This window comes from Pogoniulus pusillus, chromosome 7, assembly GCF_015220805.1.
Source record: "Pogoniulus pusillus isolate bPogPus1 chromosome 7, bPogPus1.pri, whole genome shotgun sequence".
Classification (NCBI taxonomy): domain Eukaryota; kingdom Metazoa; phylum Chordata; class Aves; order Piciformes; family Lybiidae; genus Pogoniulus; species Pogoniulus pusillus.
This window is the reverse complement of record NC_087270.1, coordinates 13,408,406-13,435,435: the sequence shown is the minus strand read 5'-3', so window position 1 is coordinate 13,435,435 and position 27,030 is coordinate 13,408,406. Positions and strand designations below refer to the sequence as shown.

At 41.6% G+C, this 27,030-nt stretch overlaps 1 protein-coding gene across 1 annotated transcript; it reads left to right on the top strand.

Moving 5' to 3' along the window:
- Positions 1–522: 522 nt before the first annotated feature.
- Positions 523–26,660, top strand: ZC3H6 (zinc finger CCCH-type containing 6). The gene is made up of 12 exons (XM_064145944.1): positions 523–1,194; positions 10,660–10,840; positions 12,152–12,277; positions 13,117–13,372; positions 15,270–15,391; positions 17,686–17,802; positions 19,069–19,182; positions 19,724–19,831; positions 20,583–20,836; positions 21,452–21,972; positions 23,058–23,297; positions 24,242–26,660. Exons 1-12 carry the CDS (start codon positions 1,103–1,105, stop codon positions 25,738–25,740), a joined length of 3,630 nt encoding a protein of 1,209 aa, XP_064002014.1. The 5' UTR covers positions 523–1,102; the 3' UTR covers positions 25,741–26,660.
- The last annotated feature ends 370 nt before the right edge of the window (positions 26,661–27,030 follow it).

Sequence of the window (27,030 nt, the reverse complement as noted above, 5' to 3'; positions counted from 1 at the left end):
CTCAGCGGGGAAAGAAAGGGTGACAGGGGCCGGGCGGGAAGCCCCTCTCCTCTCTGGAGAGGGATGAAGGGGCCTCGGCACGGCCAGCAGGCCGGGGAACGGCTGCTGAGACCAGCTGGCGCCAGGCCCAAATGGCGGCTCTCGCGAGGCGACGCGGGGCGGAAGCGCCACGCCGGGCCCCGGCTGCCGTCACGTGACCGCGGCCCGCCCGCAGCGAGGCGGGGACCCACCGCTCCCGCTCGGGGCGCGCGCGCACGCCGCCGCGGCCGCCACGCGTGGGGCGCCAGGCAGAGGGGAGACAAGGAGAGGCCCCGCCGTGCTGCGTGACGTCACGGCGGCGTGACGGGCGGCGCTCCGCGGCCAATGGGAAGCCTGGGCGGTGCGGTGACGCGCGTCGGCGCCAGCCAACCGCGCGGCGTGAGGGGCGGGGCGGCGGCTGGAGGAGGAGTGGGATCGCGGGGCGGCGGCAGCAGCGGCGGCCAGCGCGAAGGCGACGCGACGCCATCGCGGCCCCGACGGGCGAGGAAGACGCAGTGGTGGCGGCGGCGGCGCGGGCAGGCCGGCCGCGGCCGCTGAGCGAGCTGTGGGGGGCAAGCGCCGGGGGCGTCGCTGTCGCTGCCGCCATTCTCCTCTCCACCGCCGCTGCCGCCCGCCCGCCGCCGCCGCTGCCGCCATTTTGTGAGAGTGCCTCGAGCGGGCGCCATGTTTGTAAGGAAGAATTAGGGCAGCCATCTCCGGCCACCAGCACCTCCCTTACCCCGTGTGTGTGTCCTCTCGTTCTCCTGTGCCCCGGGCCTGCTCCTCCGAGCCGCCGCTGCTGCCGCCTTCTCCGCCTCCTGCCCGCGCAGGGCGGCCGGGCTCAGCCTGTGCAGCCTCGCCCTGCACTGAGTGCCCGTTAGTGTCTTACTAAGTAACCGTGAGTGAAACCTTCATCATCTCTCCTCACTGAGGGACCCGACCCTCCTCCTCACCGAGCCGCCCCCAGAGCGGCTGTGCGCGCCGCCGCCGCCGCCGCCACCTCCTCCTCCTCCCTCCGCACCACGGGCAGCGGCAGTGTCCTGCCTTCTTCCACCTCCCTCCTCACCACACCACAGCCAGCACAATGGCCTTTGAAAGCTTGTTCTCCAAACCCCCAAACCCAATTCTTGACCCAAACATGCCCGACTCTGACAGGCAACATGCAGGGGACGAAAGGTCGAGTAACATTCTTCTCTCTCTCCGCTTCTCATAATGGTGATACTAGTGGGGTGATGATGATGCTGATAATGATGATGATGCTGTGTGTTAATGTGCCTAGGGGGTTAACAATGTTTTTGTGGGGGCAGGTCACCTTCAGGCTGGAAGAAGTGGGGTAAGGACTGGGGTGGTGGTGGGGAATGCAAGGAAGGGGGGGGGGGTGTCACTGAATTAGAAGTGCATTATTAGCAGGGTTTTATTTTTTGGTATGCATGCATTTTACATCTTCATTTATTTACTCTGGCTGGGAACGGGGACTGTTTTCCATTTCTTTCCATAAATTGCACTTTCCAGCGGATGTCTGTTGAATGTCACCATTGTTCTTTTTCTCCCTTGCCCTGGCGCTGTTAGTCAGGTAGGAAAGGGTGCTTGGACTTGGTCTTCCTCCCCCCCCTCCCCCCACTTCCCTTGCCCTCCCTTTTTTTCCCGGTTGTTTTTATTTATACAAGAATCCCTCACTAGATCCATATTTAACGTCATTTTCTTGCCAGATTACACCTTCCACATTTAACTGGATCTTTTTTAATGCAGATTAAGGTCTGACTGACGTTATCTTTACCACCTCTCAGTCCCCATGCGCAGAAAACCAGAGTCCTGTTCCTGGTGAAAGGACCTGTGTTAGTCCCTCCCTCCTTTTCTTTCCTGCAGCTGCTGGAAATTCAAATCCTTTCTCCAGGCAGCCCTGGCCTTCCTATCTGGTTCCAGAAATACCATACCAGGGTGGCAGCTATTAGTCTTTCCATTTCCATCTACTCAGAGCATTCCTGACACAACTGCAGGAGTTAAAAAATGTTGGGTTTTGACAGCTGGGCTTCAGTCTGATCTCCCCACACAGTTCCACAACCATGCTTGTACTTGCTTCAGAGGACTGAAAAACACTGAAAAGGGCTTTATTTTGAATATAGCTGTTCCCTTGCTGTAGAAAGAGTCACTAATTCTGTGATAAAAATTGGGAAGTGGAAGACTTGTTCAAGCTGGATGACCGTTACAAAAATAATGCTGTGATTTAGTACAAGTTCATGGCAAAACCCAGAGCTGTTGATTCTTGTTTTCACCTTCCTGCTTTTAATTGTGAAAGAGTATATAGTTATGTCATGCTGCATGTTCCAAAAAGAGTGCTGTGTAAAGAGAAAATGTAATCCTCTGGGATTGCTGAAGTTAGGATCTATTAAAACTCTGCAGGAGTGGCAGGCAGAGTGTTGTAGAGTTCCTGGAGTTGGTAAGTCTGTGACATATTCACTGTTTCAGGGATCTAAATTGCTTTGTGTTTTGAAGTCCTCCTGGAGGATATACCCAGGTTACCTGTTCTGCTGGCAGCATTTTTTTTAGGTTAGGGTTGCTTGTGCAGTGCTGACCAGTAGAGTTCCTCTAACCAGCTGATCTCACTTGTAAGCTTCTTGTTACGCTGGTGAATAATAAAATGTAAGAAATAAGCACTACCTAATAATGTGCTTTAAATACAGGGTGCTTTATAAACATGGCTTTATTTAAGAAGAGCAGAAGACTAATAAGCACATTTACCTATTAAATAATACTTTTTAAACAAGACTTCTATGAAACTTCTGCTTCCCTCTGGTCTGAGGCATGTCAAGTGTATTCTTAATACACCTAGAGCCTTGTTAACAAAAAAACCTAAAATACAGAACGTTTTTGTGTTATATTAGGTGTGCAAATGTAGGCCTGTCAAAATGAAATATTGTAATCTGAAGTTTAGAACCGTTTCCCTATCACTGGTTGCTGAAAAGGCCTAAAGTGAAATGGGATCTTTCCCAACCACATAAAACATGGTTGACTCACCAAGGGGAGGAGCAGCACAGCTTTAACAGTGAACATTTTCAGTATTGAATTGGTTTTGTCCAGTTAGTTGAAAAAAAAAAAAAACAGTTGGAAGGTCTATAGAAAAGATACTGGTATCTGATACACTTGTGCTCTGAGTTAACCTTAAATTGTGGAGTCTCACTGCAATACTAATTTGATGGTTTAAATAAACACTGCCTAATTTCATTACCTTTTTTCTTGCAAAGCAACATTTTACTGCATTGGGAGCTCAGCAGGGCTAGTTTACTGCATGTAGGGCTCTTAATAGGAAGCTACTGAAATTATTTAACATGTGCAGCATAGATGAGTTTCTGTTAAATGGTTAGTTTGGTTTTGAACAGATCTCTAGAATTATTAAGAAATTGGTTAGTGTATCCGATCAGGAGAAAGGAGTAACAAACCTCATCTGTCCACACTTAAGAGTATTTGAAGGGAGAAGATTCTCTTAATCCAAAGTCTTTGTTTTCTGGATTTGTAAATGGGGCACCTGATTCATCAGGGAATGTACTCATTCCTTAAATATTTGCAGTTAACTCATTGTGGAAACTCTCTGGTGAAGTAGTTGAGACTTGCTGTACACACAGATACAAAGTGCCTTTATAAAATTTATTTTTAAAATCTAAAATGTTGATGCTGACACTTTCTGTTAGCTCTCTGCTGTGATTTAATTTCGAGCCTTGGTGATCTCTTGTACCATTATTTGCTGTAAAAATAGCAGTGACCTAATAAGAGTTCGGAACATTGAGATGCTAACTCACAGATCACAGAGTTGCAATGCTTGTGAAACCAACACGGGCTTACAAGTTGCGTTGCAAGTGTGAGTATCACAGCCCTTTTTATCTGCTCATGGTACAATAAAAGAAACTCACTGTTTGAGACGGGTCTTGAAAGGGACCTGAGTGGCCTGTGAACTTTTAGGCAGTCATGCCGATTTTTTTGGCAGAGGGTGTTTGGAAATGCCACTTCAAAGCCTGTTGCATTTCTGGTTACTTTTCCAGAGAAACAAGCTAATCCTCAGCGTACATTTTGCATTATTGATTTGAAACCATTTCTGCATTTCAGACTGAAGCTGGTACAGTAATTTTTTTTTATTCAAGATAAGCTGACCCGAGTTTCATGAAGTGTAAAATCCCAGTTCTTTCACCAGCTTTGTGTGGCTGGTGTGTGTACAGAGCAGCTAGATGAATTATGACTTCACCCAGCTACTACGTGAAATTTAAAAAAAAAATAAAAATCTTTATTTTTCTCTCCCAGCTCTCTCAAGAATTGTCTGCTCCCTTTCCCTGTACCAGTTTTGCACTCTGTGTTTTGCACCTCTGTCCTCAGCGAGCATGATTTACACTCTGCTGCTCAAACAGGTCTGTCTGGTTCACCCCGATGGAGACCTGCTCTGCTAAATTATAGCCAGTGGCAGGGAAATGGGAAAATGCAAGTGACAGGCCGTAAACCACAACTTAGTTGTATGTTTTCCCCATTACTGCTTAGTCAACGTTATTGTAAGTGTGACTTTGCCGGTGCCATGTGGCTTCTTGGCTCTGTGAAGCGTTAAGGATCAGGGAAGCATTTGTGGAGCAGAAGGGCTAAAGATCCTGTCTAATATTGGTTGCTGTATCCAGCTCAACTGCTCTGGAAGTCTCCCTTATCACAGGGTTTCCATCCATGTTTAGTTAACGACTTAAATGTGGCTCTTGTATTCTACCTGGTGCTTTAATGTCCTCTGTCCACATGTGTGTACCTAAGTTTGAAAATATGTGCTAATAGCTAGTTTTAGAGGTACATTTCCGCCAAAGAATGGTTCACATAGTGTTGAGTTTGTTCTTGATTGCTGGATGAAGCTTTGTAGAGATGTATTTGGTTTGAGCATGATTTCAGCACTTTGATATTAGGAATCTGAAAGTGAAGAGATAATCCCTTACAAATACGTCCTGTGGGCACACGAGGCTTGCTCACTGTGTATACTAGGAGGGGCAAAAATGCAGCTGCCCGACATCTCTCATCTCCCTGGGGAGGAGGAGGGGGTCTGGATGAATTTCTGTACTGTGTTCTACAGTATGCACCCCACCACCTGGAGATGGTTAGGCTGTGGAGTGAGAATGTGGATTTCCAAACCCTGGCCTCCAGTGCCACCATGGGAAGTTACTTTCATCGTGCCTAATTTGTGTCTTTTTCCTTTCTTTCCCCCATTTTACGGAAACACAATTGTCTGTTGCAGCCAGCCCTGGGGATGAAATCTAATCGAGGTTAGACAACCTAAGCAGCATGATGTGTAACTTGCTGTGATGCTGTTTCACTGCCTAGCTGTTGATTAAAATAACCTCACATTTGCAGGGTCCCCAGAACTAATGAGCAGCTGAAAAGTGTTGTGAGCAACCTATATAACAATGTCAAAGAAGGCAATGCTAATTCTTGGTGGCCTGTGTAACCATAACACCACCTAGTAGTTTTGTAGTTATTTTCCTTATTTATAAATTTCTTTGTGTAACAGTGTGGTAGGATAAATTAATGAGTTTCAGCTCTCTGAGATATCAGATGTATGGTTTTAATGTCGTGAAATTGCACCTGAATTACTGTCCTCTGCATAAGTTTATAAAACTAAAAATCTGACCTCTGAAGACTGTTGTGGGTTCAAGTTGTAACAGTGAACAGGACATAAGCTAACCACATAGTAATGAGAAATTGTAGCAGTGTCATAAGCACTGCATTGCACTGTGCATTTTCTTGATTTATTGGATGTGGAAAACATGTGCAAGAAGGTTATTTGTAGTAGCAGAGTGTATGGGGAGTGTATAGAGGAGATGAAGGAGAAATTTAGTTTGGGGTGCTAAGGAAAACATGCCCAAATGGGACACTAAGGAGGAAAAACATGCAGGAGAGGTGTAAGACTGTTTAACTCAGTGAGTTTTGACCAGTGTCAGCTGTGAATCAAACCTCCCCAAAATGGACTTAACAGTTTGATGATAGAGGTTCAGTTTTGTTGTAGGATTGTTCATATAAGTTCTTAAAACATACAGAAATAAAGTTCTTAGGTGGCAGAAAACCAGCTCCATACGGGGAATAAAAAAAAAGCCTTTTAAAAAGCCTTTTAAAGCTTCTGTTAAAATCTTTGAGAGCTGCAATGGTCAGTGTGCTGAGAAAATTCATTTCCTTGTTGTATCAGGCTTAAGAAGCTTGAGTTGTAAATCTTCTTTGAACTTAAAGAATGCTATATTTAAAAATGACTCTGACTAAGGGCAAGAAAAGTAAGCTAAAGCTGAGCTGGAATGTTAGAAAGTAAACTGTAAACGCTAGAGCAATAGTGAGTTACTTTATGTGTGGATTTGTTTTTCTTTTTTTTTTTTCCTAAGCAAATATTTGCATAACTGCTCTTTCAGTGATTTTACCAGACTGATTCTCTCTTAAAGATCATTTGCCTTCCATGGGGATGTTCTAGAAATCATAGAATCATAGGTCAGTGGAAACATTTTGTGGTTTTGTTTTCACCTGCCCATCAAGCTCTGAGTAGCTGGGTATTGCAGAAGGAGGGCGTGATCCATCAGTGATTTATGTTCTTTCTCTTGCATTTGGAGATCAACCACAGTTCTTGTGTTCCTATCTAGTCGTTGTGCAGGGGGTGATAGGAAAAGTCATGGCCAGTGCATTGCCTTTTGTTTAGTTAGAATTTGCTGGAGTCTAGGCAATGGATCTTAACTCCAAAGAGACTTGAAATGCACTGTGATGGGAAGGCCTTGGTAAAGCTAGCTGAGATCTTTGATTCTGTTTGTTCTTTTCTGTGCCTGAATTTTGTATTTAAGATCTGTGCTGTCATAGATCAGGAATTTAACTTTTAAAGATTCATCAGATTTAGTTTAGCCTTTGCAAGTATAAGTAGAGAACCAACTAATACAATAGAATCCAAGAAAATAACACAGGGCAGTAGCTGAATTTTTTTTTTTTGTCTCTTTGACTCCTGAGGTATGCCCTGTGTAGGCATCATAAGCTGTTCCCCTTGGAGTTGGATGGTATTGTTTTAGTGAAGGGTGTTTTTGTGGGGTAGGGTGGTTGAGAGAAAGGTGAATCTTGACAACAAAATTACACTTTTTTTGTTTGTCAGGCATTTTCAGCAATGGCAGAAGCATACTACAGCATTGTGTAAGCAAGAAGCTGCACTTTACAAAACAAAAGTTCACTATATCAGTGTTGTGATTTGTTGCTGTTGATATCTGCCAAAGGGAAGGTAACCTGAGACTCAGACTCCTTTCCTAGAAGATCATCTGCTAGCTGTGTTTTTTCCAAACCACATCTGTTTGTTTGACTTGTATTACTCATAGTGTAAAAGGTGGCAAAGGAGGTGCCAGTAGCCCTTCCCAAAGCTGCTTACTAGAGCCAAGTCTGCAGAATATCTTTAGGAGGTGAGCTTCTAAAACCTCCTTGGAAATATTGAAATTATAATTTCCAATTATTTTCAATAAATTATGATTTTTTTACTATTATATCTTCAAACCATAATTAGCTTTTTTTTAAACATTCTTGAAGTTCAGTGCTTGGAAAACTCTAGGATGTTGTGGAAAGAATGCAGACATTTGAATATTGCAGGGTTTTTGTAATTGTACTTTTGAAATGCAGCCCAAAGGATTGTATGACCATGATTCCTCATGATTGTTTTACCTAGAGAGTTGTTGAAGTCCTGGATGTGTCCCAGAAGTATAAATATACAATGGCAGTTCCCAAAGGAACTGGTAACTGGCAAAAGAGCTAGCTATTTCCCAAGAGCATTCTCAGAAAGTGATTTACTTGCAAGGATCTTTTAATTGAATAGACATCCTTGAGAGAGGAGTTTTAGCTCACACTGCCAAGATCTGAAATATTTTTTAATAGCTGCAGGTGTTTCATAAATATTTATGTTCCATTTTCACTAGGCACACTTGATTAATCAAATATTCCCTGGAAAAAATGGGATATTCTGTGAGTTTCCATCTGATTCCAGAATTTATCAGGCAATGCTGGAGATAGTGAACACCATGGTGTTTGAAGGCACAATTGACTTCATGCTTGGGATACATATTGTGAATATCTATTATCTCAACTTAAGTATATCTTGGTGTTATGTTCTCCTTTGCTCAACAGTGTAATTTCTGTGTCCAGGAAAATAAGGCCACAAAGGTGTATTAACAGTGTCTGTAATTTTTAGACTTCATATTTTAGTATTTGAAAGCTTATTAGAAACTTGCCTTCTTTCCAGTCTTTATGCTGTTCATCAAAACAAAGCTGTTCTCAGTACTTTAAAAGATTATTTTCTCTCACATTCCCGAGTAATTTTTTTTTCAGCTGCTGTATTCTATCTGCCTTTTATTTTGTTTAGAAATGTTCCTCACGTCCCCTTCTCAGTCATATGTTGGTGGTGGGTTTTGGTTTGTTTTTGGGGATGTTTTAATTTTTGCATTATGATTGCATTTAGAATCACAGAACATAGTATGTTTTGAGTTGGAAGGGATCTTTAAAGGTCATCTAATCTAATCCCTGTGCAGTGAGCACGTGCATCTGCAACTAGATAGGGTTGCTCAGGGCCCAGTCCAACTTGACCTGGCAAACTGTGCCAGTGTCTCACTACGCTCAGTGTAAGAAATGCCTTCCCTCTATCTAGTCTAAATATTCCCCTTTTAGTTTAAAATCGTCACCATCTGCCCTGTTGCAATAGGCCTTGCTAAAAAGTCTATCCCCTTTTGCACAGACACATTTAAACATTGGAGAGTCATTGTAGGGTCTCCTCAGAGCCTTCTTTCTTCCAGTCCGAACAATTCCAGCACTTTCTTAATAAGTTCCACAGCATACGAGATGATGATACAGCAGTCACATCTTCTCCACTGTTTTTCTTCTTGACATATCCAATTACTTCTACAAAAAATTGCCATTTTTGGGTTGCTTCTGGTTTCTTAACTGCTGTTTTTTACCTGTGGAGGCTCAGGTCTTTCATTTCCTGGTGAGTTCTTACCCCTTCAGAATAGCAGAAGGAGAATTGAGATTGCTTCAGCAGTATGTCTGAAATAGGAATGAGAAATAGGTTAGCTGATGTTTCATGAAAATGTTTCTTTTGTGGCAAAATATTTTCAGGGCTGTTGTTGTTTGGGTCAGTAGACAAAACTGTAAATAAAGCCTTATATAATCATGCAATCTTTTTCCCTACTGATGAAGACAAGCACAAACCCAGTTTTTCAGTCCACAAGAATTTAAAGTGCTCGAACTCCAGCTTGCAGACTTCTGAGACAGTCACACTCACAAGCAGAAGTTACATTCACATGCATCTTGTTCCATTTTCAGTATTTGAATCAGTGTGGGTAAACATGCTCTTAGAAGGCTGCTCCATGGAAAGAATCTGGGAATGCTGGTGGTTGCCCACGAACCAGCAAAGTATCCTTCTGGCCATGAGGGCCAGGGGTTCCTTGGGGTGCATGAGGAAGAGTATCATCAGCAGGTCAAGGGTGGTTCTTCTCCCTGTCTGCTCTGCTGTAGTGAGGCCACATCTGGAGTATTGGGTCCAGATCTGGGTTTCCCAGTTCAGGAGTGACTGGAGAGAGTCCGGCAGAGGCTACAAAAATATTGAGGGGGCTGTAACATCTCTCCAAGAGAAAAAAGGCTGAGAGAACTGGGTCCGTTTAGCTTGGAGAAGAGCACATGGAGAAGGAGATGTTCTCATTGCTGATGAATATGTAAAAGGCAGAGGTCAAGAGGATGGGGTCAAGACTCTTTTAGCCTAGTGACAGTACAAGGACCAGTGGACATGAACAAACTCATTCCAAATGGGAGGAAAAACTTTCCTGTGAAGGTGCTGGAGCCCTCGAACAGGCTGGACAGAGAATTTGTGGAGTGTCCCCTGGAGAGATTCTAAGCCTGTGATGCTTAGCATACTATTCTGGGTGATGTTAAACTAGACTATCTTTAGAGGTCTCTTCCAACCTCCGCTATGCTGGAATTTTGTGAATGATTACTGTATGTCCCAACCCCCTGCACATGTCATGACCATGCCCATTACGCCACAAACCCATTGCTAGTCCCAGGAAGTTATGTATGGAAGGAAATATGTTTGTATCACTACCCAGTTTGTCCTGCCATGCCCAGCTCCTTTTTGTTACTACTTCTCTTTTATTATATGATTTTCAGAGAGTTTTAATTGCCTTCCATTTTGACTGTGTATGCTCTGCAATACAGCACCATAAAGGCATGTAACTGGAGTAGAACTATTTCTATAAATTAACAGTTAAGCTACCTCTTCAGTTAGAAATGTTTTTAAGAACAATGGAGTGCTTTGTATTGGGTCAGGTTTTTAATCCAGGCTGGAGAAAAGTATGTGAGAAGAGAAGAACCTTGTGCAGAGAAGCAAAAAAATAGTATGGATAAGGGGGAAAAAAACAATGGCTTTTAAACTTAATTTTGCAGATATTTTTTGTCAACTGAAAGAGAAAAATATAAATTCCTAGTAGTTCTTGGGGTGTTACTTAAATTGAAAGGTGTACACAGGTCTAAAAATATAACTGGTGGAAAAAATACTGGGTGTGGTTGATTTATGGTGTTCGTCAGATGAGATGGATAATAACAAGAAATTTTATTGTGTTGATGTTTTCCCTCCCACAGGGAAGATGGAGAGCTAGAAGATGGTGAAATAGATGATGCAGCCTATGAAGATGCGAGAGAACATGGTACAAAAGGTGATGATAAACAGAAAAATGAAAAGGGACATCGAAAATCACGGAAGAAACGCAAAAAAGAAAAAGAAAAGAAAAAATCCAAAAGGAGGAGACGGGATAAGCATAAGGTTAGAAAATACAAGCCAAAATACTGAAGGTGCCTGGTTTAACTCCAGATTTTCAAGTTTAGATAAAGATCTAGGCAATTAGAGAAGATATCTAACATGAGATTATCGCTATTGAGGTAATCTGTGGTCTCTGAGGGCAAGTTCTGGTATTCTTGTCTTATCAATGCACTTCAATATGAAATAATTGTAAATATCCAGAGAAAGTCATACTCACACATTTCAGTGGCAGTTTTTCTGAGCGAAGAGTCTCTTTTCCCAGGCAACCAGCAGCAAAACAAGGGGACACAGTCTCAAGTTGTGCCAAGGGAGATACAGGCTTGATATTAGGAGAAAGTTCTTCACAGAGAGATTTGCCATTGAAATGAGATGCGTAGGGAGGTGGTGGAGTCACTGTCTCTCAAGGAAAGACTGGATGAGGCACTTAATGCCATGGTCTAGTTGATTGGGTAGGGCTAGGTGATAGATTGGACTGGATGATCTTCGAGGTCACTTCCAACCTGGTTGATTGTGTGATTCTATGATCACTAAATAATGAGACACTGGCCACTGACAACCGTGATGGTGGATGAGCCGTAGAGATTTGAGAGGTGTTTAGGATAGGAGGCAAAATGTAAATGTATCAGTCGAAAATGACATTTATCAATTTATCAAACTTATGTAATTTAAATTACCAACCTTTTATAATACAAAGTGACTGCTTATATAGAGAGAAAAGATTTCAGGCTACTTTTGAATTCTTCATAAAGTTCTTTCAGCTGATGAACCTATACATTATCTTAAATGCAAGAGATTCACAGATTTTTAATATAGGAAATGAAACCTGATGGTAATTCTCTAAGAAAATCACAGAAATGGACTACTCTTGTATTATTCCCCTCGGAATTTTCTGCAAAACAATCCACCCAAATAAAGCACTCGTAATGCAGTAATGGTGAGTTTTCTCCCAGCAGAAAATAACAGGATGCTAGTCATTTCTGTAGTCATCTCCCAGGTTTGTTAGCCTCTCAGCAGCATCCTGGTGGTGTTGCAAAGAACCAGGCTGAGAGAGATGTGCAGGAAGCTAGTGGAACCTGGAGAACCCAAAAAATCCTCGGTGTTTACATTTGGAAGCCTCACTGGGACTCGTCTCTTTCTCTGATAAAAAAATAGGTCATCAAAGGCTGTGCTTTCCTTAGCTTCCCCCAGTAGCAGAGGTGTGAGACTTAAGAAAGTATTTTATGATGCTAATATGTCTACATTCATATAGAGCAGACTGGTTACACAGAGAATTATATAACAATGTTTGAGAGATCTATTTTTCTCTTTTTTCAGCATAACTCTCCTTCCAGTGATGACAGTTCAGACTACAGCCATGACTCTGATATTGAGCGTTCAGAAAGACCACATAAAAAGAGTAGCAGCTCTTCATACAGAGATTATGATTCTTCCTTCAGTCAGGTAGTGTATTTTTGAAGCTGATTTATCATGTCTTTCTTGAGGTGTAATTTAAAATGCAAATGTCAGTGATGCAGATTTTGAAAGCTGACTTGTTCATTGTGCCTATACACTCAGATTTCAGAAAGCACATCTAGTTCTCTTCTACAAATGTAAAGGATTGTCTGTGTTGTGAAGGTAGGTAGGTGGTTTAAACAAGCCTGATACTACCTCCATCAGGCAACAACTATCTTTAACAATATCTTTATTATTTATTTATAAATTCAGACTATGTTAAGAGGAAACAGTTCTCTTGAAAAGCTGCCAATAAATAACTAGTTGATGAAACTGATACCGTAGAGGAGAGACTTTCCTTTTAGCCTGAAACCATTCCAGAAAACTCTGACTGATGAATTTAGTAAAGACCTAAAGGTCCTGTCTGCAGAAGCAGGAGAAGAGACAGTGCTGGCTTAGTGATGACCATAAGCAGTATTTCATCTTGACAGACAGAATGGGTTGTTTCGTCTGTTTTTTCATCTGTTGTTTCATACAAGACTGTGAATGGAAAAGAATTATTTTAATCACAGTTTACCAAATTGACACTTGAAACACTTAAAACTGCTTATGTTAAAATGCATCATCAACCCCACTGAGAAGTTTTCTGGAGTATAGATGCTAATGCTGTTCTTTTAATGCGTCCAGAAAATTTTTACTGAATAACTGATTTTCACTGTTTTTTGTTAATGTCTACTTGTGAAAATCTGATAGGTGGCATGACGAAAAAACAGGGAGAAATAAATTGGTTTTAGAGAAGTTTGGAGGAGTGGTTTTGAGGTACTGACTTTATGATCTCATTTATGCAGCATGGACACCTATCAGGAAATTACATGAGTTCACAGAAGATGCAACATAAAAAAAATGTCAAAAGTAAGGAATACGATGACTATAGTCATTACAGTGATGAGAACTTTGGGAATTACAATGAGGAAGAAAAAGAAGAAGATTTTGCTGATCAGCTCAAACAGTACAGACAAGCTAAAGAGACCTCTGGTGCTGATTTAGGACCTCCATTCCCAAAAGAACCAGTGAAAAAACAGGGAATGAAAGGGATCCAGAAAGGTAAGATCATTTGAATTAACTCTAGTAGTGGGTGGTAGCAGCAGTTGTGTCGTGCATCATTTCAGGATGTTTGTCTCAGACTGGAGAAAAGGTGGCCTACTGGACACCTTCTTGCTTTTCTCTTTGGAAAGAGATTGTGTCAGAGTGGCAGTCAGTCTCTTCTCCCAGACCATCAGTGATAGGACAAGAGGAAGTGGCCTCAATTTGTGTCAGGAGGGTTTAGGTTGGACATGAGGAACAATTTTTTTCTGTGAAAGAATTGACAAGGCCTAGAACAGACTACCCAGGGCATTTGGTGGAGTGTCCATCCCTTGAGGTGTTGAAAATTTGTGTAGATGTAGTGCTGAGTGATATGGCTTGGTGGTGACTTGGCAGTGCTGAGTTCAAGATTGGACTTGGTATCTTAAAAATCTTTTCTAATCTAAACAATTTTGTGATTCTTTGAGTGTTGATTGAAGAAAGCTGCCAGTGGTAGCTTTCCTTTGAGTTTGTGGTCTCTTGTCAGTGAGTGTTGGTGCTGCTCTTAAGGCAGGAATAGTATCATAGGGTCACACTGATGCACATATTGAAGAAAAAGGTCAAATTTTGGGTAATATGTATGTAGTAAATAAATAAAACTTTATTTAAAAAGCCAAGATCTTTATTGTGTAACTGTTTGAGTGGGGAATCACGGTGCTATAGAGTATCTGAAATAGGACTTATTTGGGGGGAGAAATGTAAATATGTCAATTTAAAAATGTTATTTAAGCAAAAAGTCGTTAAAAAAAAGTACTTAAAAATTATGACAGATATCTGAACACTCTCACGGTCACAACTGTGCTTATATCCTTTATTTACGTGTTCACAACTTTCCTTTCTGGGCTGATACCTTCTCACCAGCAGCTTTATTGCAGTGTATTCCTGAAAGACCCCTGCTTTTCTTATTTTAGGTATTACTTCTGTAAGACAAGTTATGCAAGCATTCTTGTCTGCACCTTTCATTTGGTGTCTGAACACTTCCTTACCATTGTAATGGAATTCATTGAGCCAGCTTCCAGCTCTGGAAGCATCTTAGGGAGGGATTTCTGATTCCCCAGTCTCTTTTGTATTACTGCATGTTAATGTATGCCATTTACTACTGCAGTAAAGACTTACTCCAAGCTTACTGGTTTGGCTTACAATAAATCAAACTGGCAAAAGATTGGCAGGATCTTTTTAGCTGAGGCAAAAAAGAATTTTCATTTGCTGCATGGAAGTGATGCTTCAAAACCTGTCTGCAAGTCATCTGAGGTGAGATTGAGATGTTTTCACTGGAACTAGCTTTGCTGTTGTAAGGTGGCTGCTGCCTGAAGCAGGTGTTACGACTACAGGTCTTTCTAACAGGTTTTCTTTGGTTTTCAATTGATGAGAAAACCAGTATTCTGTCTCAGTGGTTTCAGTTGAGACTAGGAATCCTGACATGCTGCTGGCTGGATAATTACTGTCTCAGGGCTTTCAAGAGTTACCATTACATTTTTGTCGTCAAAACTGTTTTGGTGTGTTTCCTAGGTTCTGATTTCAGTTTTCTTGCACTTAACCTGGGAGCCGTTTGCAGACTCTGTTCAGAGGGTGACCAAAGGGCACAAAATATTTAAAGTATTTTGGCTGTTTAAATGTAACCTGTCTGCATTTTGAATGAGATTAATTGTATATTCAGTTTGTTGGCCTACCACTGATTTGAAGAGCTCTATAGAGCAGGCAGTCACACAGAACTACAGCAGGCCAGTGTGGTTCTACTTGCCAACTCATGATTCAAGATAGTATTAAGGAATTCAGACTACACAAAGGTAGATGTGTAGAATTGTCTGTATTTTGTGTCATTAGATAACCATTTTTCTTCACTTTGAGATCGTGTAAAGAGGTTGTTGCTGTTTTTCAGGTATTTCTCAAAGAGGTAATAATTACAATATTGGTCGAGGGCGTGGAATGCAAAAGAAATTGAAGCGTAAGGATCGTGGAAGGGGAAGAGGGGGCAATAAAGGGTCTGATGGCTTTCATGAGGTAGGTGGAATTAAAACTGAATTCCTAATGGAGTTGTTTCAAATGACTGCATGCTTTAACAAAAGAGTATTTAAAAATACATACATTCAACTTTTTTCTCTTATCTAGAAAATCGCTAGAATTTTACAAGACTGGATGTACAAAGTTCAGTTGATAACTTCAGTTTACACATAATTTTCATGTTTACATTTGAAATATGAAAAAACAGGGAGTAGTGAGTGAGCTTTGTTTGTGAATGGTGCATGAGTTTTAATGTTAACTGTATCTGAAATAAGTTGATTTGCTGCTACTAGGAGATTTTTCAATAAAGAAAATGGACATCTTCAGAGCTTTTGCCAGTTTTCATCTGAATTGTGGAGAATTTTTCTCCTCTTCCTGTAGCCGTGGCTGTTGAAATGGAAATGCATACGAGCTTGGTTTTCATTCAATAATTCTTTGCGTAGGAATTAGAGAAAATAGTGTTAGATATTGCCACAGTGTTTCTGAATCTTCATCTAAATGAAAAACAATACAAAATCGATAAATAAATCAAAGCCATCCATGTCTAAAGAGCATTATTGAAGCCAAATCATACTTAATTCCATATAGTGCAAATTAAATGTCTGTGGTTCTCCTCCCTCCTGCACTCAGGAATGCACGTGACTGGCTCTTTGCTAATGCCGTGATGTGTAATTCACTCATGTTAATTTTACCCCACATTCTCCAGACTGCAGCTTCTGGGTGGTCCTGATCAGATGTTCCTTTCCCTGCCCAGTATGTGGTAGGGAAAAGGGCAGCTGTTTGATCTGTTAGGAGGATACCTCTTTTGTAAGATTAGTCTGTCCTGTTGCTGTTGAGCATGCTCTGTCCTCCGGCGGTGTCTCCGAAGCCATAGGGAAGGGGGGCGTGAGGAGGCAGCTGCAGACAGGTCGTGGCAGGTCGCATCAGAAGGAAACAAAAAGCTGGGCTCCTGGCTACAGCAAAATAGTGAATTTTGTGGTGCTCCCGAGCTGCACAGTGGTATCATTGGGATTCTCAGGGGCATAGTGGGAGCATATCAACTTTCCTCAGACTGTTGTTTCAAGCACAGTTTGCAGTGCTCCCAGAAATGCTTGGAGCATCATATTTGAGTGATATTTATGTTAACCTTGAAGAGGATCAGTTAACACATTGAAAGTCGCTTTGTCTGAAGCAGCTGTGACTTGTTTGGGTTCAATGTGTTGAGAGTAGAAAATTGATCTTGACTAATGAGATCTCTTGTGAGGAGAGGCTGAGGGAACTGGGATTGTTCAGCCTGGAGAAGACTCTGGGGAGACCTAATAACAGCCTTTCAGTACCTGAAGGGGGTCTGGAAGAAGGCTGGAAACAGGTAGTTTACAAAGGCCTGCAATGATATAATGAAGAATAATGGTTTTAAATTAGAGAGAAGTAAATGTAGGTTAGAAGTTGGGAAGAAATTCTTTACCATGAGGCTAGTGGAACACTGGAGTGGGTCCCGGTTGAAGCCCCATTCTTAGAGATATTAAACGTCAGGCTTGATGGGGCTCTGGGCAGCGTGATCTAATGGAGGATGTTTCTGTTTACTGCAGGGGAGTTGGACTTGATGACTTTTGTAGGTCTCTTCCAACCCAAAATACTTTTATGATTCTGTGATCCAGGAGTGATATTTCTGTCTTGAAGATTTCTGATTCTCATTCTTAGTGTTAATGTTTTGTGACATTGCTTAGTCTGCTGAGCAAAATGAAACTGGACTCGCATGCTGATGCTCATGTGTGCTCATGATGCAGTGTGATAACTGTGGACGAAAAAGGCCATCTACTTCCATGACTTTGTTCACTACCTGTCTCAGACTCTCTAGTTAGACAAATTTACCATCGTCTCTTCCGTTTATCTCTGGTGCCTATGCCACATGGGACTCAAGCAGTAAGAGAGAGCAATTAGTTGCCTCGCCTGGTACATAATTTGTATCTATTAGATCATGATTGAATTGTGTTTCCTCTCTGCTTTGCCTCGTGGTATAAAGCAAACAGGTTGTGGGCTTTTTTTGTCCTTCCAATGGGAATAAAAGGAGAAAAACAAAGATAGTCTGAGAATAACAGATCCATTGTTCCTGTGTTGTAACAAGTTTCTGCCTCGGTTGCATTTATTAAAGAAGCTAAGAATAAGCATTTGTATTTACCCTTACTCTAAGCTGTGGTACAATACTTGTAAGAACGTAAATCATGGTGTAGTTAATGTTTTGGGATAACTAGTCCACCAGGTATGCTTTAATATTTTTGTGAGCAGCATCAGTAGAATGTTAATTTCTCTTACAGGATGGCAAACCAGTGAAGAAATGGGTTAATATGAGTCAGGAGTTCATCAATCAGCATACAGTGGAGCACAAAGGCAAACAGATTTGTAAATATTTCCTTGAAGGGAGGTGTATCAAGGTAATTATAGGCTGTGCCTGTCGTTCTGAGAAAGGGGAGAACATGTTCTTTTTTTACTTCAGCTGCTCTAGAGAGAATTTGTATGTTGAAACTCAGTGTTTTGATTTCTGATACTTTGAGTATTAGAAATGCTAACATAATTACTTGTGGAAAAATATCCCTTTCTGTTACATGTTTTGAGTTCTAGGAAATTATTTTTTTTAATTACTGTATATGTAAGATCTGTATCATAAGCATACACTGGCAGTGTATCATAGGCAAGATATGATGTATATTTACAAGCATGGAATCTGTAACTAGGCAATGCTTTCTGAATGTATTAGATTATTTCTCTTCTATGTGCTACTGATTTTCAAGCACCAAAGGAATTGCTTAATTATGCTCAATTATTTCTCTATCTAAAGTAAAAAGTGGGATTGTGGTAATAATTCCCCTACCAAATAACCAGCCAGTGGAAGGCAGCAGAAGGAAGAGAATGCTGTTCAGAGCAGCCAGCTGTCAAGCGTAGCTCTAGCAGGACAGTATGTTATTAGAAAAAAAAAAGTTGCTATTGCTTCACTTTGAAGATTAAGCTTCTGTGAATTTGAATCTTCTGATGTCAAACTAGTTCAGTCATTTACAAAACACACTTACAAGCTGCATGTTTCTCCAATAAGTGAGTGCCTTGCACTGTATATTTAGAGGTAAAATATTTCCTCTTTCTTTCAGTCAAGGTGAAAATTAGTATTCTTTTTCCCAAACCAGGCCAGAATTGGATGTGTTTGGTGCGGCTTTGATGTATTTTAGTGTGCCACACTCAGTAAGATGAGTATTTGCTGCCACCTTCAGATTTAAATCAAGTAGCTGAAAGAGCACTTGGTGCGTTTGTCATGAAAACAAATACCAAAAATACACCATCCTCCTCTCCAGCAAAATTATTCTAATGCACATCATAAAATTTCATATTGGAATCTCTTTCTTCTACATGGGAAAGTTTTAGTACTTCTGTCTGAGTTGCCAGGTGGAGGCAGTGAAGAGAATGGGGACTGTTAAGTCCAGCCTATTGGCTGTGACTGCCACAGATACTCTTTGTATCCTTGCTCAGAAATTATTTCTCTATGCCCAGCTCCTCCCTCTTCACAGTTTTTAGGGACGTGTTTATAATGCAGTTGTGTGTTGGTAAAGATTAAACATTTAAATTCAGTTAAGGAGGATGTTTTTATTTAAACACAAAATGGAATTGCTTAACGTACAAGAGTGCTAATGCTTTTTCATGTTTTCTTCTAGGGAGAGCAATGTAAATTTGATCATGATGCAGAGATTGAAAAAAAGAAGGAAATTTGCAAGTTTTATATACAGGGTTACTGCACCAAAGGAGAGAACTGCATTTATTTGCACAATATCCTTTAAAAAGCACCAAACTTGAATTAAATTGGAAGTATGTATTTACCCTTAGTTGATATAAGTGATTTTTAAGGGTAGCCATTTATTTTAAGAGACTATAACAAAGTCTGTGTATATGTGCTATGAGAATATTATTTTTTTTCTGCTCAAAGAGGAGAAAATAACAGTAAAATTACTAGTTTTAAGGAATTTTAATGTTTGAAACCATAACTCCTTGAAGTCACATGCATTTGTCCACATACTTGTAAAAACCTGATCTGTTTTTGTTTGTGGTAAAGGACTTGGGGGTTTACTCTGGAATTGAGACTTTCATCTTTTTAACCACCATTGTAGAGTCATGTCAAAAATAATGTTAAGGCCACAGTAATGTAAAGAATGTAAAATGAAATTAGTAGGCAATCTTTCAAAATTCTTAACATGCTGCTTTGAAAGATTAAGAACTGTTGAAAAACTGAAAGATAGTTGACAGCTGAATTTCACAGACTTGGCCAAACTAGAAGTCAGCCTTTGTTAGAAATCCTTAATTTATTGCTTACATGAATTCCCTTGCAAGTTCTACCACACAGGAGCAAAGTGCTATCAAGGAGATAAGTGCAAATTTTCTCATGCTCCTCTGACTGCAGAAACAAAAGAGCTGTTGGATAAGGTGAGCAACTCATAGTCTGTAAACAAGTTTGTTGACACAAAGAATAGATGGGGAGGTTACTAGGATTTTCTGTGGGATTCTTGGGGAGTGTGATGTTAAATTTCCCTGTTGCTCTTTAGCACAGTAAGTCTGTGCCTCGATTCGATACCAGGAATTTCCCTTGGCATCAATTATTCTGCTAGTTCTGTGAAATATATTTTGCTTTACACTTACTTTTGCATCTCTTACTGTGGAAGTCTTCATATGTTTTGTAACAAGAAGTGTGGCTTTCCTGTTGCTTGCCTTTAACTGCCTAGGTGTTAGGTATCATCTGACTTTTGCACTCTGAGCCAAGAAAAGAATGAGGTGGCTCATCTGAATGATTCATGAAACCTTGACCTTTGTGTAAAGTAGGATATCCCTGTCTCACTCCAGTTACAACACTATAGACCTTAGCAGAAAAGTGATGTGAGTTTAACACTCGAAACATGAATCTTAGAATAAGTCCTTCATCTTCTCACTTAAAATGACAATGTAAAGAACATGGACTTGTATGAAATTGTCCCTTCCTTATTGCAGAAATGGTTTTCTTCCTGGCTGTGAATTTGGGTCCTGCAAAGCAGGAAGTAATAAATATATAATTTGTTTGGGTTTGATGTCAATATGTAGTAGCACTTAGCAGGTAATTCTGTTTAAATGGAAGGTGCAAGACTAAATTACATTGCACGTACTGCAGAATGTATGAAGTGTTTGCCGCATGTCTTTGTTCCAGGTTTTGAATAATGAGGAGGAGCCACAAAATGAAGATGAGAAAGAACTGGAGGAACTCAGAAAGCGTGGCATAGTTCCTCTCCCTAAGCCACCACCAGGTGTTGGACTTCTGCCAACCCCACCAGAGCAATATCCCTTTTCAGAGTCTGACATAGAGAATTATCAAGATCCTTCAGGAGACTATAAGAAGATCCCTTCTCTCTTTGAAATAGTTGTGAAGCCTACTGTGGATTTAGCACACAAAATTGGGAAAAAGTAGGTTTTGGAATTTTGTGTAGAATCCTTCTTAAACCATGGCTGCATAAACATTTAAGTAATTCTCTGTTTCTGCCAGTAGGTACTACTTAGTGTCTTTCCAAGTTAATGATCTCTCTCAAATATCGACTGTCATAGTAATTTACTTATTTATTGCTTTCCATAGAAGAGGAATTATTATGCCTTAATACTTCCCAGAAGGCTACTCCACTAGCATTTCTTGTTTTGGCTCAGCCTTGCCTGTCTCCATTTGCAGGCCGACCTAAGTTGCTTCTCTTCAACAGTCTTTTTATTGTTTATCTTTTCTTGACCAAAGCCCATTGGCACTTCTGGTGGAGGCCATTGCCTTGGGATGTTTAAAACTCAGTTGCAGCAAATACCCAGTTCTGCATGTGCTAATAGTAGAAAAATGTTTTGCTTCCAGACAAGGTTTCTCATTTCTAGTATATATAGTCACTATCCTTGAAAATTATTTTGCTTGTTTCATATTTGTATCCAACTTAATAACAAGGGAGTCCAAACAGACATCTGTAAGTGAGGAGCATAGGAGACAGCTAATAAACTGCTGACCTTTGTAGGTGCAAAGTTTGATCACTGATTTTCTTTTGTCTACAGGCCTCCAACCTTCTATAACAGCGCATCACCCCCGAGACCACCATTCCAGGGAAATGATCCACATGCTCAACATATGTATAACCCAGGTTCCAGTCCAGGGCCGGGACCTGGCATGTCACAGGGACATAATGGGCCACCAATGCACCCAGGTTCACCTGGCCATCATCCATGTGGAGGACCTCAAGGTCCTGGTATGCCACAGAGTCCTCCTATGCAGGGTGTTCCACCAGGCTACCTGGGCCCGCAGAATCAGACTGGTATGCCTATGCAAGGGCAGCAGGGTGGCCCGCCTCTCACACCCCCAGGTCTTGGGGGATCTTACAATGCCCCAGGAGTTCAAGGACATATGGTGAACATGCCAAGAGAAAATCATTGTCCTCCAGGGCCACAATACCAGCAGATGCCTGGTGACCGGCAGCCCAATATGAATTATGAGCCCATTCAGAACCCAGCTGATTTCTACGACAATTACTATTCTCATCAAGCTGTACATAACTTCCAGCCTGCTAATAACTCTGGTGGTAAGGACATTTAAAAATCATTGTTCCTTGATACGGTGCTTTGCAGTTGGGTAGTATCAAAGGCAAACAGCTGAGATAATTTGTTAAATTGCAAACTTTCAGTTTTGCATCTGAAAGAATTCATCTGAACAGGCTGGATAAATGGGCCAAGGCCAATGGGAAAACGTTCAAGAATACCAAGTCCTCAGTCCTGTAGTTGGGTCACAGCCCATGAATGCTTCGGGTTTGGAGAAGAGTGGCTGGAAGCTGTCCAGTGGAAAAAGGCCTGAATATAAGCCAGCAATTTGCTCAGGTGGCCAAAAAGGCCAACGGCAACCTGACCTGCATTACAAATAGTGTGGCAAACATGAGCAGGGAAATGATTTTGCCACTGTACTCTGCACTGGTGAGACCACACCTCGAATGCTGGGTTCAGTTTTAGGCCCCTGTCTCCAAGAAGGACATAGAGGGGCTGGAGCATGTCCAGAGAAGGGCAATGAAGTTGGTGAAAGATCTAGAGCATGAATCTTGTGAGGAACAGCTGAGGGAACTGGGTTGTTTAGCCTGGAGAAAAAGAGGCTCAGGGGATACCTTCTCACTCTACAACTCCCAGAAAAGGAGATTATACCAAAGTGGGATTTCGTCTGTTATCCCACGTAGCAAATGACAGGATGAGAGGAAACAGCTTCACATTGTTCCAGGGGAGGTTTAGGCTGAACATTAGGAACAATTTTGTGCCTGAATAGGTTGCCAGCCGTGAAACAGGCTGCCCAAGGAAGTGGTGGAGTCACCATCCTTGGAGCAGTTCAAAGGATGTGTAGATGCATGCTGAGGAACATTGTTTAGTGGTGGACTTAGCAGTGCAGTCGTGATGTTTGAACTTGATGTTTTTAAAGGTCTTTCCCAACCCAAGTGATTCTGTGAGTTTTGGATAGAAAAGCCAAACCTCCTGGAATATCCAGTCGATAGACTTTTTTTACTTGATGCTTTCCTGTTGTGTAATATAAGTCACATCAGTTTTGCTTGATTGTGCTTTTTGGTTTATCTCCTTCAGTGTAAAACACATATAGATGAGCTCCTCTCTGTCTTCTTTCTTGGTACTGCAGATGGAACATGGCATGGAGAATTTACAGATCATCAAGCTCACCTCATGGCTCAAGAGTCACATCAAGGTGGAAGTGAGTCAGACTGCATGAGTAGCCATATGGGCCATAAATCAGCCATGAACGTACCGGATTTCCTGCCGGCAATGCAGAAAGCTCTTTATGCAAGACTTAGTCAAAAGCATCAAAGAGATGGAGACTCTGTCAGCAGCCAGGGTCAGAGGTCAATGAGCAAAGATGAAGGTAAAAATAATTTTGTTAGAGGTCTAAACATACTAATTGATCATGTTTTAACCAAGAATAAATCTGCTGACTTGGATTTCTAGCATGTTGCCATCCAACGACTGTGAGTTGAACTCAAATACTATTTTCAGATGAATGTTAGAGAATTGTAGAGTGGTCTGGGTTGGAAGGCACCAAAGGTCATCTAGTCCAACCTCCTTTGTAGTAAGCAAGGGCATTGTCAACTGGATCAGGTTGCCTAGAACCCTGCCGAGCCTCACTGTGTGTCTCCAGGGATAGGGCTGCAACCACCTCCATGGGCAACCTGTTCCAGTGCTTCACTACCCTTGTGGTAAAGCTGCATTCAGTTCCAAGTATAAAAAATTCTGTGGGTAATTTTTGAGTGTAGTTTCTGCTTCTAGGAGGTTGTCTTGTTTACTCAATTACTTCTTAAAATCCCTGATGGACACAGAAAGGTTATTTCTAATGGTCAATACTTCAATTCTGTTTAATCAGTTGCACCTCTTGATCTTTTCTGCATGTTACATTTCTTCAGAGGAATATTTCTTCCTCTCTGATATCTGAAACATACAGTGTTTAATCTGAGTGTCTTTTCTGCAACCTTCTGTGACCAAATCTCCCTCTCTAAAACCTTGTGATTTGCAGAGTTCAAATTATGACAGCAAACCGCACTTGTTTAGCTGGTTTTAACACTACTGTGAGGTGCTGTTACTTTTCTGTCTGTAATTGGCTTTTTTTTTTTTACTGATAGATGTTTTTATGTCAGTTCTTCATTGAAATTAGTTTTTCTGATTTTAGGTTATGGTTGCTATAGTAAATGGAGTGATGTATTAGTATCTGGCCTTCTCAGATAGATTTTACTGAGAAGTTAACCCTTTATCTGAGTAAATGTGTTGCATTCCCTAGTGGTTATTTGCTTCAGTAATGTTTTATTTTTCACTTAGATGACAATGTCAACTGGTACTCCAGTAGTGAAGAGGAAGAGGGGAGCAGTGTTAAATCCATACTAAAAACCTTAAAGAAACAGAGCGAAAACTTCAGAAATCGGCAGCAACATTCCTCAGAGCAGCACATGCTCGGTATTCCTACTGACCCAAGGCTGTCCAAGGAAAAGGGCTCAGGATCTCAGGTTGCTGACCCAAGACTTCGGGCTTCCCCAAGGTCCAACTCTAGAAAACCCTCAGAATCTGTGTCCTTGGACCCACGGCTGGTACGAGATCCCAGGATGCACAAGGTCAACGAGAGTGGTCATGCCAGCTCATCCCTTGGTGGGGCAAAGCTTGATGTACACCACACTCACACTGGGGTTAAAGTCAAGCAAAAAGGGATGGATGATGATGAAGAGGACTCTGAAAGAGAGCTGAGAGAACGAGCTTTCCTCATACCCTTGGAGCCTTTGCCTGGCGTCACGTTAAGGGATCCGCGATCTCAGCTCAGGCAGTTCAGCCACATTAAGATGGATGTTACCCTGATGAAGCCAAACTTCGCAAAGCACATTGTGTGGGCACCCGAAGACTTGCTCCCAATTCCTTTGCCTAAGCCTGACCCTGTCTCTTCTATCAATTTACCTCTTCCTCCTCTCATTGCTGACCAGAGACTTAAACTGCGGGGTCTGAAGAGTGATACCCATCCAAACACGATGCCAGCTGACCCACGACTTGCTGCCAAGGCAAAAAACAACCTCACGGGCAGGAGCAGCTATTTGGATCCCTCTGTGGATTCGCATCCCACTAGCTCAAGCAAACTGGGGGATCCTCGCTTACAAAAAAATGTGGATCCCAGGCTCCACAGACTGTCGAGTGCAGAAACACATCATGGAGCCACCAAGGATTCCCACCCTGCGAAGTTTGACCCTCGCCTCACCAGATCTGCTGCTGCCTCATCCCAGCCTTTGGAAGCCGCAGCTGCCAAACCCGATCCAGATGCTCTGCCTCCCTACGCCCCCAAATTATCTTCGAGTGGTGTTAGGCTGGGAACTCCAAGCTCCATACTCAGTGGTATTAGTTTGTACGATCCCAGGGATCACAGCTCATCCTCGGACACAGCTCCAGCTAGTTCAGGAGAGAATGGAGAGAACCAGAAAAAAAGCATTTTGAAAAACTCTGGTAAAAATGAACCCAGCCTCTCAGAAGATACATCACTGCAAAAGGCCACTTCAAACGTGGAGAAAACTCCAGAAGGATCTGCAGAAGCCGCTTTGGATAAAGCAAACAGCACCAGTAAATCTCAGGCTAAACACTCCAGCGCTGCACCTGCGGTGCATAATCTCCCCATCCAAGCTTTATCGGGGTTAATCAGGCCGCAGTACAGCGACCCGCGGCAAGCCAAGCAGCCTGGACAGGTGGCTCAGACACAGGAGAGTGATCCGAATGGGGAGTCAGATGACAAGTCCTTAAAAGATGTTTTCAAGACTTTCGATCCCACTGCTTCACCATTTTGTTAGCAATCGATTTGAAACCTTTTTACCGTTGTGAATATTGCAGTTTTGTAACTGGTTTACCTCTTTGCTTTTATTTATTTTTAAATTATGATTATCAACACTTTTCAGCTGCTAATCCCAGAACCACGCGCCGGAATACAGTATGCTCTAGTGTTTGCAAAGCTGTGGTATTTTCTATAGAATACTTTTTCCAATTTCAGGGAGACTAATAATTGACATGTAGGAAAAAACCCAAACCAACCTTACCCATGTATCGTGTTAGAGCTGATAAAAGCACTTTCATTGTAAATACTTCATTACGGAAGTCCGAAGACCTGTATATGTGTGAGCTGTCTCTTTCATAAACCACATTTAGATATGATTGACATTTGTATGATTGTATAGAACCAAGCAATATTATGTACATTACTGTGAGGGACGCTGACAAGGATTGTCTGACGCATCAAGCCAAACTGGTTTCAAACCCCGTGGAAATGATTGAAAAGGAAAACGATGCTCCTTCTTTTCAGATCAGCTGATGGAAGACATTGACAGTTTTTCTTCATGCAGTCGATATTCTTAGTGTAAAAGAGACCTATATCACATATTGAGGATTAAAAATGTCATATCTTTTAAAAGTATTTTATTCTATGCTGTATATAGAAGAAATTGTGAAGTACATAACTAGAGGGAAGTAACTGTTCAAAGTGGAGAATACTTAAGTTGTCCGATACGAGGAAAGATTTTTATTTAATTTTTTTTCACGCATACACAATTCTGAGTAGTGCTCTGAGTTACCTTGTGGTGTTCCTGTATTTCAATGTATTTTTGTATCCAGCCACTTAATTTGTATTGCTTTTTTTGTATCGCTGTAACTGCAGTACTTGTATTCATGGTGTCTCTATGACATTTTTAACAAAACAATTAAAAAGGGTACAGATAAAGTCTGGTAATGACTGTGATGTTGGCACAATGGCAGCTAGGTCAGTGCTGGGGACAGAGCAGCATGGGAGCCTGCAGGGTGAAGGTGACTGAAAACTGGGTTTAGTGCAGTTGCATATGTGAAACTCAGCTTGTACTGGATCTGAATGGTGTTAGCTGATGTGGAGAGAGTCATCGTTGTTCTCTTGCTACAATTATCGGAATCCCTGTGAGAAATGTCATGCATGTTCTTTAATTTCTGAAGATACTGCATGCTGAGAGTGCAACTGTCCCCAAAGCCTCTTCCTGTTTTGCCTTTTGGGTTGCTTTTTCTCCAGAGGAAATGTAGTCCTAACCTGCTAGCCGCATTTACAATAAAAACTTGCCGCCTGT

Bases quoted from the DNA above. Each gene is read 5' to 3' on its own strand.
- ZC3H6 (XM_064145944.1), top strand. From the start codon at position 1,103: ATGGCCTTTGAAAGCTTGTTCTCCAAACCCCCAAACCCAATTCTTGAC. The intron at 15,392-17,685 runs GTAGGTGGAATT...TTTCTCTTACAG, and splicing joins GGTCTGATGGCTTTCATGAG to GATGGCAAACCAGTGAAGAA. The intron at 20,837-21,451 runs GTAGGTTTTGGA...TTTTGTCTACAG, and splicing joins GCACACAAAATTGGGAAAAA to GCCTCCAACCTTCTATAACA.